General features: G+C 35.6%; 1 protein-coding gene across 1 annotated transcript in view; it reads left to right on the forward strand.

Annotated features, from left to right (window-relative positions):
* The window catches only part of DCP2 (decapping mRNA 2), a 55,973-nt gene extending 44,974 nt beyond the window's left edge, over positions 1–10,999 (forward strand). Inside the window, exons 10-11 of the mRNA XM_025866895.2 lie at positions 1,652–1,703; positions 3,571–10,999. Of these exons, the coding sequence (XP_025722680.1) occupies positions 1,652–1,703; positions 3,571–3,734 (216 nt within the window). The 3' untranslated portion in view covers positions 3,735–10,999. The remainder of the gene's footprint in view (positions 1–1,651; positions 1,704–3,570) is intronic.
* The last annotated feature ends 1,623 nt before the right edge of the window (positions 11,000–12,622 follow it).

Below are 12,622 nucleotides of genomic sequence, written 5' to 3' on the forward strand. Positions count from 1 at the left end.
AGTTCACCCTATTTTTAGGAGTGGAGCAAGGGCATTGTCAAAGCACATTGAATTGATATATTGATAAGATTTTATGGAGTGAAATTGTGCATTATTTGCTCACTTAAAATCTCTGGCTACTCTGTTACAGGTTTGTCACATTGATTCAGTTGCACATCTGATTTTTGCTTTTTTATGTGGGTATTTAAATATTTTTTAGTACTGCAAAAACAGTGTGTAGTCAACTCTGCTTTCTAGAAAGAGCAAGTCCTTGGCTATTTTTCTAAATAGAGTCTGTATTGTTTTAATAAAGTTGAAAGTTGGGAAGAACGTCACGGTGTATTTTTTTTCCTTCAATTTGATAGAATTTAGAAAATTAAAAATAAAGCCAGTGCCATAGCCCTTAGACTAGGCCTGCAGACAGACAACTGTGAGCATTTTAAGGCATTTACTTCCACTCTTTTAGTCTGTGCTCCAGAAAGTAGCAGTTCATAACTAATGGGTCTCCATTGCTTATCTTTTCTGTAAGTCCTGGTATTTGTATGTTGAGTTTTCTTGTTGTAGTTTCACCTACTTTTCTTTTTTAATAATGGGTGATAATAGTAGTTTTAACGTTTTAGCAAACATTTTTTACCTGAATTTCTATTTACTGTTTACTTAACTTGGGGTGTATTGATTTCACGGGCAAACACATGTAAAAGATCAGTTTACTGTTAGATTACTTGCCTTTTACTATTATACTTTTTTCCTGTCAGATTGGCACAGATGAAAAGAGAGCCATTTGTATATTGTTGAGTGTTTTGACAACACTTAAAAATAACTAATTGGTAAAACCTTCTAGAGAGTAGCTTGACTATATGGAAAGCCTGAAAAGGTTCTTAAATTATTGCTCTAGAAGAAAATTTTAAAGAATGTTCATCCCATTATTCTTTTGAATAATGAAAATATGGAAACAGTCTAAACATCCAAGAATATAATTTTAAATGCGATATTACAGATCTATGCAATGGACTACCATGTAGTCATTAAAAATGATGGTGTGGTTTTATATTTATTCACAAAAATGTTCACAGTATACTACACTTAAAAAGTAGATTGGGGCACCTGGGTGGCTCAGTCAGTTAAGCGTCCAACTGTCCAACTCTTTATTTCAGCTCAGGTCATGATCTCAGGATCGTGGGAATGGGCCCCATGTGCTCGAGCCCCATTTTGTGTTCCGTGCTCAGTGGGAAGTCTGCTGGAGTTTCTCTCTCTCCCTCTGCCCCTTTCCCCCACTTGCATGTGCTCACTCTTTTTCTCTCTCTCTCTAAAATAAATAAATCTTTAAAAAAAGTAGGTTATAGAATAGTCCTATGTACTGAATAATTCCACTTAATTTTTAGTAATTATATGAAAATTTACAGTATCTTCATAGAGAAAAAGCTACAAAGATATGCCAAAATGTTAATACCTAATTATCTTTGGGTTGAGAAATTTAATGAGTAATTTTCTTTTTCTGGTGTTTCTATATTGTACATGTAATCAAGAACTAAAAAAAATTTTAGGCTTAAATAAAAATACTAGTGGAAGACTGGGGATGGTGATTATATTACTGAGAAATTTGATCATATATCTTCTCATTTATAGTAAGTAGAATAACTGCAACTGGTGTGTTGTGTGTTTGTTTTTTTAGAAATGTGAAAAAAGACTTCATCCACGAAAACTTCAGGATAATTTCGAAACAGGCAAGTCATTTTCTTTTTAAAATCTCTGGTGGGATTTGATTTGGTTTTGGCCTAACCTTGATTTTAGTTGAGAGTATGATGGACTGTGAAAGATAAGCAGGAAGAGTTGTACATGTCTGCAGAGTTCAAATGTGTGGTCATGTTCTCTAAATATGAAACTCGCTAAAATGACCTTAAATGATCAAGATGAAATGATTTTCCCTTTCAGTGTGCTGTTTTTGTGTGTGAATGTCAAACCTTGGTGCTATGTTTGAACATTGTAAGTCAGTAATTATTAGTGAGAGGGGAGTAGAACCAAGTATTGTAAAGGTGAGGAGACCTCATTCTCATATATATATATATATAAGAGTACTAACTTCAGAATGGCAACATTTCCCACTTTTAGGAGGTAATGAGCAACTTTTTAAGGAGGCACTATGGATAGCTTTTTTTAAAATGACATCTGGAGCTTTTCCTTTGTCAGTTATAAAGAGTAGGTGTGTTGATCTGATTTGGAAGGTAATGGTGATGAATGTAGAAAGTTCTTTGGTAATATTGATTTAACTGACGTCATTTGGAAGTACAGTAGACTTTTCTTACGTGATGTTTTGAATTGTGTGAAATCTCCCTGTGCAGGAGATATATACATTATTCACCATTTAAATTTCAGGCTTTCATATAGAAAAGTCTAAGAAATAAGAAGCATTATCATATTTTCTTGCAGTACTGTTTATGATTTAAGCAGGATAAACACTATTTTAAAAGATGCTTTAACCCTATTTTGGAAAATTAAGGTTAATATGAAGTCATAGGAACTATCAGTAGTTTGTTATACATAGATATGGAGGTAGAAGTTCCCATAATAAGATTTTTCTGGCCATGTTGTATGGTGGGGTCATGATAGGCTGATAGTTTAATTAATGTAAGCTCAGAAATCAGTTACTTTACAAATCTTTAAAAAGCCATATGTTCAGGAAGAAGACATTAAAAGAAGGTATACTGTAACTTCATATACCCAGCTTAGTTGGGCATGGTATGAACATATAAAATTTGTCTTGAAGAGGAATTATAAAAGGATTTTTGTTCTGGGAAACATTTGAAATTTTCTTTGTGTCTCAGCCTTTTTTTTTTTTAAAGATAATATTTATTTATTGGAGAGAGAGAGAGCTCCCTCCCAAGCAGTGGGGAGGGTCAGAGGGAAAGGGAGAAGTGGGCTCCCTGAATGCCAGGACCCTGAGATCATGACCTGGGCTGAAGGCAGATGCTTAACTGACTGAACCTCCCAGGTTCTTTGTCTGTTCCCAATCCACTTTCCTGGTCAGGTCTCTGTTCTACCTTTAAAACAAAAAAACAAAACAAAACCCTGGTAAGTTGGGAGTTTTGTTGGACCATGATTTTGAAAATTTGGATTTTTCTTTAGGTTAGTATATTCCCTAGAGATTTGGTAAGCTCCATCTTTATTTTTCTAGAATTAGACTCTTTATAAATCTGAGATTACAGTTGTAATCTTTACAATGCTTGCCTTTTTTTTTTTCACAGTGCTTACATTTTGATCTTTTAAGAAGCTCCCTTTATGTTGGCACAGAAAACAAATATGGGAGGTAGACAAAAGTATGCCTATTTTTGAAAGCATGTGAATAGTAAGGGTCTTAAAGGCTGAGATTAGATTTTGAATGGTGGAAATCAATAATCATAGATTAGAAAATCAGTTGAGCCCCAGTTTAGGGAAAGGAAAGTATCTTGGCAGTTCTGCTTAGGTTAGATTTAAGAGTGTGGTGAGGAAAAATATATACTGTACCTGCATTCCTGTAGAACAAAAGGTGGGAAGGGCAGTATTTGAGTTCTTACTATAAAGTTATTGAGTTTGTTTGTTTATTTATTTAAACAGATGCTGTATATGACTTGCCTTGCTCCGGTGAAGACCAGTTGCTAGAACATGCCGAGGGACAGTCTGTGGCATGTAATGGTCATTGCAAGTTCCCCTTTTCATCCAGAGCCTTTTTGAGTTTTAAGTTTGACCATAATGCTATAATGAAAATCCTGGACCTTTGAAAGCAGCAGATGTGTTGTGGAAGTCCCAGGATCAGAGACCTGTTGCATTTGAGTGGGTGTCTCTTTGAGCCTTACCTTTCTCAGGTGTTTTAAAGAAATGCAGGGAGGCAATGATGTTTCTGAAGATAACGTTCTCTGCTGAAGAGAGAGTAGAAAGAAACATGAGTTTGCACTGTAAATGCAGTTATAACCTTTTATACAGATATATCTTTTCAGTGTTTGGCTAACGAATTTAAGTTGCTTTTTATGAGAGCATTTTTTTCTGTGTGATTGTGATTTTATTTCGTGTTCTGGTCAAGAAAATAGTGTTTGAGTCATCATCAGGTAGCCAAGTTAATGGGAATGTTCCATCTATCCATGACAGTGACTGCAATTAGAGTTTGCTTATGTTGACATTTTTAAAAGAAACTTAAAATTCACAAATACTAAATGAATGCAATAGCTAAAAATGTCACAGAAGTCAAGATCACAGGTCATCTGCTTTGGTGGCATTTTGCGCATTTCTCTGCTTCTAACCACTCGGGTTCTCTAATCCTCCTCTGCTGGGAGATTTGTTGAAAGGTTTTATTTAGAGCCAGCATCTACTGTGTAATGTTCATGTTAAAAATGAACATAGCACTTCATTAAAAGACAAAGTCCTCAGCCTGGAGAGGGACTAAGTTAGGTGGGAAGTACACTCTGACTTGGAGTTGAGAGCCTTGTGCAGTCAGCGAACCTGGGAGAGTGGTGGGGAGAGGGGAGCGTGGAGCAAGGAGGCCGGGACCCGGCAACTGCTTTGGTGGCAACTGCTTTGGTCTTGTCTTCACCGTCCTGCCACCAGCTCTTCAGTATTGTACAATGGTTTCATTCCTGTGAAAGTTTAGTCTCTTATTACAGTTGTGTAAATATGAATGGAATACTGACATTATTAGGTTTTACATTGCATCTTGGTGTTGATCTCTGGAAACTAATGTTGTATTAGGTTCCAATTTGCAGTAGCAGCAGAAACTGACATGCTTTTATGAGCATGCTGAAGCCCCTGGATGATGGAGTGAGAAGGGAAGGGGTATGTGGTTCATCCAAGTACAAATAAAGCATTTCATTAGGGGACGATCAGAACATGAAGGTAACATACATAACTCACTTCTAGGACTGTATTTTGCTCTTTCAGGATTCTTAAATCTAAATAAAGATGGCAATGCCCATTTTAAGAAGAATTTCAGCTCTAATTGAGGACAATCGCCAGAACTTTAAGGGGGCTTTAGTTTTGGGGCTGCTTCTGACCTCACTGAAGGTATTTCTTTTGGGGGGGTGGTGTGTGAGCATATGCGTGCGTGTGCATCTGCCATGTGGGTTTTAAAAATCTTTTTTTACATGTGGTATCCACAGAATATATCTCTGCTTGTAAATTTTATTGTAGAAATCTTTATTCTGTATAGATAGCCTATTTAATAGGGGTTCTATTTAACCCAGTGGGACTTTCAGAAGAAGTACTATTGTAAGGAATTCACTTGGTATCTCTTTGCTTTAGCTTTTAAATGGCTTGATTTTAAAGGAGAAATTCTATTTATTAATAAAAGTGTCACCCTCTTGGTGCTAAGCAGGAGAATTTACGATTACAGCAGTGTGTTTAAAATTAGGTTATTCATAATCCTGCATCTTTTAATGTGACAAACTTGTGAATCCTTCTGTGACCTTTTTAAAAATGCATTATATGATTGCTTTTGGAAGCTCTTACTGTTCTTTCCAGAAATACAGCTGCTTTGCTTGGATCTCCTTGAGCCATATTTATAGTTGGTCCCAGGATTCCAGATTTCTATTAAATTGTTAAGGGAGTGAAAACTTAGTTTGCCTAGCAGGTAAATCATTTTCACTCATTTACTGTCATCTGGAAACCATATAATTTTTAGTGATTTTTTATGTGTGTCTGTGTGGTTTTTGTTTTTTGAGTGTTTTGGTCAGTCTTTCTGGTGCCTAGAGTTGGGTTTTTCAGCTCTTAATACAAAAGCAAAAGAGATTAGAGTTAGTTACCAGAAGTATGTCCTCTAAAGGTGTTGAGCCTTTTCAAGAACCAACAGATTATCTCTTTTCAATTACAGCAGTTTAACTATGGTTAAATGTTATTGCTGTTGTGCTGCTTCATTTAATGCACTGTGGAACAAAATAAGGGTATTGTTGGGATGGGATTTTGGTAACTTGAGGCTTTTAGCTCTCTTGACAGTTTGAGATAAAAAAAAGATGTGAGTTAAAGTTTATGTGTGTGATGTGACTTAACTATGCATAAAATGTATAAGTTGGATGTACCTGTTTTATGTACATCTGCTATACTTATTCCCTTGAACCTGTGTATTAGTTTCTCAGTGTTCAGGTTACCTTGAGAAAGGCCATGCTTAGCACAGAACTGGATTTCTCCTTTGAGAAATTTTAGCATGGTTTGAAGAAATCAAGTGATAAAGGAGTGTGCTGAATATGCAATAATTTACTTCTGTGTGCTGCATTTTAAGAAGCTAGATGAGAAGAGTAGTTGTGTTGGCTTCATTGTGTTTTATGTCTTTGAGAGGAAAAAAAGATCTTTGAATCCAGTTTTTAAATGTTCTTATGTTCCAACCTTACATGTTCCAAGGTTCAGTGCACTGTGAATCTTTTATTTTTTTAAAATTTGTAGGTGCTTTTATGTATAACTGTAATGATTTGTAAGATGTTAAATGAATTTTTTTGTACTTAACCATTGTTATCCAAAAGATAGGGGTATAGTTTACATGCTTCCACAAGTTTTTGTTAAGAAATAGCAAATGAATGGTATTAGGATTTCAATCAGTGACACTCTTCCTGAGACATAAACTGAATAGAACCCTTAGCATGGGTGAAATTTGAAGAGGTTTGAAACTTAAGTTGGATTTTCATGTTCATATATAAAAGCAAGTTTCCTTTGTTGTCAAGGGATTTGTGGTCACTGCTTGCTGCTTTGAGCTTTGGATATTCTTATTTTTCTATTAAATATCAATTAGTAAGTGCAGATAATGAAGATGTATAGCAAAATATAGCAAAAATACTTTTATTCTATAAGATTGGGTTGGTACTTTGTCTTTTACGGCTTTAGTAGTTTGTGTGTAATATCAAATAAAAAATTCAAATCTAAGTGAATGACATCCTTTCACAGGGATTACATTTAAATTTTATTATAAAGCTCAACATATTATGGTGGTCTTTAGAAAAGTTCAGGTCTAAGTGCATGTATGCATTAAAAACATTTCATTACGTAACTCCCTCTTTTGTTTTTGTTTGTTTCCAACAGTTAACTTGAACAGTAAGCAAAGTCAATATAAAAATTAGACTGTTGGCCAAATTACTTTTCTTACTATGATAATATCTCTTAGCTTTTTATCTTTATTTTTGTACCAGTACCTCCCTCTGCCTGTTGAGATTTTGTTTTGATCGACATCTATTGTGTCTCTGTGTTCTCTGAGGCAGTGTTTTCTTTGCATATTAATCATAGTTACAAGGTCAGATTCATTAACATTTTTATGATTGAAGAAAAGTGTCACTTAGTAATTTTGACTCGGATTATATTCTAGCCTGGGGAAGGGGCTCCATATGTATTGATGTAATTTTAGATTAATGATAAGCAAGACAAAGTCTTAACTTTGTCTGAAGGTATCAGTATCCTTTACCTTTAAGTACCTGTCTGTGGGTAGACAGGTGTTAGTAAAACAACAGTTTTGTTAAACCTTATTTCTGATAGCTTGGTAAAGCCTAGCTAGAGTTCCTTATTTTATATTCTGTCCTAAGACTTTAAAGTGTATTTGTATAGTTGCTGAGAACTCTAAAAATGAGATTATGATGGCATCAGCATCCTTTTCTTCCTAGAATTGAGTTGCTCTTGAAGTTTATACTCTGGTGTCCTGAAGATGGCAGATTGCAAATAGGCAATAAAGGCTTTGTCCCTTGCTTTCAAAATAAAGTTCTGGATTGCAGTTTCAAAATATAGGATAGATTACTATTATACAACAAAAGTGCCCTGAAGGGAGGAGATAGCTATAGTGAGAGTGTAAGGAAGAAATTTTAGACGATAAACCAGTTCTTGAGTGCTGTCTGTTGTATTAGGCTAGAAACGTGATCATTGCCTAGGCCAAGCAGTGTCTAATATATGTGGCCATTACCAAGTGTTTTCTAGCTCTGGATAAAGTTATTATTTTTTTACGGTTGCCAAGCAATCCAGTAAATCTGAAGTACTTCTTCTCACTTTAAAGATCGGTATTTGGGAGTCTGGTCCTTCCTGTGCTGATAATTTATAACTGCAGCCACACCGAAGTGCTCTGCTTTCTTACAGGAACGTAAGTCAGAGCACAGCCAGCCATGGTCAGGAGTGTGACATAACCACTTCATGAGGTAGCTGTACGTTCATCCTGAATGGTGAGCCATACCTTTCCATCTAGTTGTCTTGTGACAAACAGCATTTACTATTGAAACAGTAGTGTAAAGCTAGGGAAAAGAATAAAGCTACCTCTCATATGTGGGAGTGGACTTGAAGGGCTGGCTTCCACCAGCTTAGTTGCTTAGACTTTAAAGTACAAAGAAATGTAAATAAAAAACTATGGTAAAGTATGGAAGTTTTATTTTGAGAGATGTTTATAATTAAATCTTTAATCTGGTCCCCAGATTAATGAAATCACTAGTAAAGAGATTCCATTTGTCTTGTGTCTTCTGTGGTTAGCAGAGGGGGTGGTCTAGCAGTGGTACCGGCTTGAAAGCACAATCTGAAAAGAATCGACCCGGACAGAGTGCTTGCATTAGCTGTGTAGTATTGGCCGACGGCACTTGTGGGAAAGGGATTGGATGCAGGAGTCAGTTACCTTGTTTTGTAACTTCGTCCTGCATGGACCCTCCTCTTAGTAGACTTCTTTAGTCCTTTAGTCCAATGGAAGAGTAAGGCCCTGAACATATATATGTGCTGCTTTTTTGGTGGGAGGGCTCTTGTAGGGGTTTGGGTGTTGTTTTGATTATTGGCTTCTGAAGCCAGGAAGAGGCCATGGAGTGCCCACCGCTATCCCACCCGCCCTTTGTATCTTGTCCCTTCTGTAGAAGGATAGTTTGTGCTACATCCTTATGGTAAATCTGCCACTGTGGGAATTTATATGCAGTGATCATATCTTACCCTTCAGAGATGATCTCACTCAACCCTTGGGCCACAAGCAGAGAGGAAGGCTATGGACACCAGGGCCATTCTGGGTCTCAGTGCATGGAGCCGTCAGATTGGGAACAAAGGAAACCGTGGTTCTGGGGTGAAATGGGCAGTGTTCTGCTAGTCCTTAGTCCTTGAGAGGTCTTAGGTAACAGTCTTAGGTTGTGGACTTTCTGAGGTAGAATATAACATTTTAATTTAATCTGCTTTTAATTCACTGAGGTTCTGAAATAATCTCTAGCTATAAACTATGGTGTGAAACATTCTGGGCACAAATCTACATTGTTAGTCATTTCTCAAGCTTTAAGAAATTAGTTCTTTGTAAAATATCTTGGTTTTTATTCTTTTGTGATAATTTTGGAATCAACTATGGATGGCAGCAAATGAAAGTAAAGGTTCTCAACTGAATGCAGTTTAGCAAGGTAGTAACTATTCCTCAGTTTGGTTAGATGTTAATACTTTTTGCAGTGAATGAGTAGTAGTGGACTTGCTCTCTTCATGTCCTGTATATAATGTGCACTGATAGAAAAAGCACAAGACTTATCTACAAGAGTTTCTTTGTGCATTTCACTACTGTCCTAGCGCACTGCTGTCTCTGTTGTTCATTTTAGGTTTGCATTTGGATGCTGTACCTTTTAACTTCAAATAGAAGTGTCTGAAGAACTGAGTCTTTACTTTTACTTTTTTGCTCATATTTCACTTCAAAGTTAGGACAAGAGACAGCTAACTGACTTTGCATTTTCTTACAGACTTTTCCTTCAGTAACAGGGAAGGAAAATAAAACCATGGACTATTTTGTATATATGTATGTGTGTATATAACACACGCATTTTGTAATATACACACACATATATATATTTTCTTATGATTGTGTTTGAAGTTTATTAGCTTAATACCTTATAAAAATCATCTTTGGTAATTGACATATACAATTCAGATTTAAAGGTTTACCCGTTGGCTTTAATGTAAACTTAAAACAGTCTTATTTCAGAATAAAATGATTAATCAAATGGAATTATAGTTCATGTATTAACAAGTGAAATCCTATATAAGATTGTCTTTCATGCAGTTTAGTTTGGATGGGAAAGGGAGTAAGAATTTTTTTTTTTAACCTACCACTTCCAAAACAAGGGTTTGAAGTGTCTTTTATGCTGCAGAGATTAGGTAACGTTCAAGGAAGATGTGTAGTCTTAAAACAGTTTTCTTGGGAGAAGGTTTTAGTCTGAAGAAGGTGAAGATATTTATGCTGAGTCATGTTAAATTTTATGTGGGACCTACAAAAGCTGGTAGAAAAAACCTGAAATGGTTTCACTAAATATGTTGAGAAAACTGGACTTTAGAGTAAATGTGACTAGAACTCTTAGTAATCATTTTTGTTATGTGAAATGATATATAACATTTAATTTTTGCCTTAATTATCAGCGTTTTAGGACTTCACCTTCTAGGGCATTTTAATGTTTGGAAAAAGACTGTGTAAGTAAACCATTGGGAGTAATTCTGCCTATGGTAGTAATGAAGTTCCTGGTGCTTGTTTTGGTCAGTCGTCAATTAGAGTAGAAAAGGAACCCCAAAACAGCTGTGGGGTTTACCTTGTTGTTATATAAATTGATAACCTTTCAATTGGATTTATTGTGTTTCTGGATTTACTACATTCTGGCTAAACAGTAGCTTTGTCTCTTTCCCTCAGTGTTAATCAAAGGATGAGGACTGATTCTCACTTATATTGGGTGTGACTATCATAAATTAAGAATTTCCAGTGAGTTTAAATGTTTGCAGGATTATTGTACTGCCAGAGTGGACTAGCAATGCCAGCTGTATGCCCCCCTGAGAAAATGAACAAAGTCCTGTGTCTTAACAGTTACTCTCTTTTTTTTTTTTTGAAAGCTTTTTGATGTAAATAACACCAGTTTAGAAATGAAAAACCTTTTATCTTACAGAATACAATTTGAATGAATGAAGGTTTCCTTTTGTATTTTAAAACATTTTTACAGTTGATTGTTCAAATATTGGCTTTCTGTAAAAATATTATCGTGTTAAATTTAGACTGTTTGTAGTGCAATATCAATAAATTTTGCTGCTTGGGCAGTTTTAATTACTACCTTAACCTGGTTTCTGCTGCTGTTACTTGTTATTATAGGTTCCAACTTACTCATATTTTGTCTCTTTGGACCAATAAAAAATGACAAGTATGAGATAAAGGTATGTTTATATGATGGGAAGAACTGTTAAAAGTGTGTCTCTGCAAAAGTGAAAATAAAGAACTGGTATGTACTGTCCATCTCAAACACTTAACAGTTTGGTTATTGCTCTAAAGCAGAATTGGTTAGATATATACAATCCAGTATTTCTTAAACAGTTGTCCTCCAACCAGGCTTTCCAAATAGAATACTTAACAAACAGCCCTTGGATCATGGGAGAAATACATTCTTCACTACAAACCTCAGTTATATGATAATTTTTATTTAAAATCTTAGGAGGGGCACCAGCGTATATACTTTGCTTTCCTCCAGAGAGACGCCTTAATTGCAGGACAACATTGTCCCTCTAGTGGACAGGTAGATGGGTTGCAGAGCTGCTTGCCATCTTTCCTGTAGTCATGTGTGACTTCCTTGCACTTCCAGTTCTTGATGGTGTGTTTCCCTGATTTTTAAAAATGATAAAAGATTTTTCAGTAGATAACTTCCCATTCATACCAAATTTTAAAAGGCAGCCAAATAGAAATTGGTGATAAATGAGAGTTCTGTGGCTGTTTTGACCTAATGTAGTGTCTTCTGGTTCCCAGCTTTGACTAGGGCTTTCAATGTAACGTGAAGCAGCATAGGTTTGACATTTACATGTACAACAGTATTGCAGACGGACAGTCTTATCACCCTTTAATGAACACAGTTAAAGTATGTCATGGAATTAGAAATATTTATTCAGAATATAAGAATGTAAAATATTATAAATGTCTCTGTATAAATAAATGGAGTTTTTTTTAAACAATTCTATATCAAATAACACAAAGTAGCTATTTTACAGCAGCTAAAACTAAAGGCATCTGGAAGCATTTAAAGCATACAAGTGAAGAATCTAAAAAATTACAAGGTATAGTACAGTGTTAAGGGGCAACTTTAAAATGAGACTTTCAGTACAAACAGTAGAACAATACTGACAAATGCCAACTCAGTCACATGTGCTTTAATAACTGACCGTACATTCAAGCAGGTTCTTCTAATTCAAGTGGTTTAAAAGGAGCACATTTTCAAATAATAGGAAACTTAAATCTCATGCAAAGTAAGTCTTAATATGTCTAGAAACTGATTAGGAATAGAAAAGAACATGTGTCATCTTTGCATTAGGTTCATCTTTGCATTAGGTTCAAACAAAAGCAGATCATTAGGGGCTCTCATTCACTTGGCAGTCGTTGACACAAGTACTCTTAGTGAATTCTGTGAGTTCTACAAAACATTTTCCACATGGATTTGATTTGCAGAAAGTGCAAAAGTAAAAGGTACGGCAAGCACTATCTAAAAGTAGGTCATCGGTGTGAATGTGAGGGAATTTTGTATATAGCTTGTTTCTTCATTCTGCTAAGCTGGTATTTCAGATGATCAGTGGATGAGTGATTTGTAGCAACCTTGACTATGGAAAAATCAAGCACTATTAGTCAAGGATCTAGTTATTCAATAGCAGTTGCTGCTATGGGGCAGATTGATTTCTTGTCTTGGTCCCATGCAAGAGCTCA

Source organism: Callorhinus ursinus, unplaced genomic scaffold (genome assembly GCF_003265705.2).
Source record: "Callorhinus ursinus isolate GAN/ISIS: 27379988/994484 unplaced genomic scaffold, GSC_fseal_2.0 scaffold3, whole genome shotgun sequence".
Classification (NCBI taxonomy): Eukaryota; Metazoa; Chordata; class Mammalia; order Carnivora; family Otariidae; genus Callorhinus; species Callorhinus ursinus.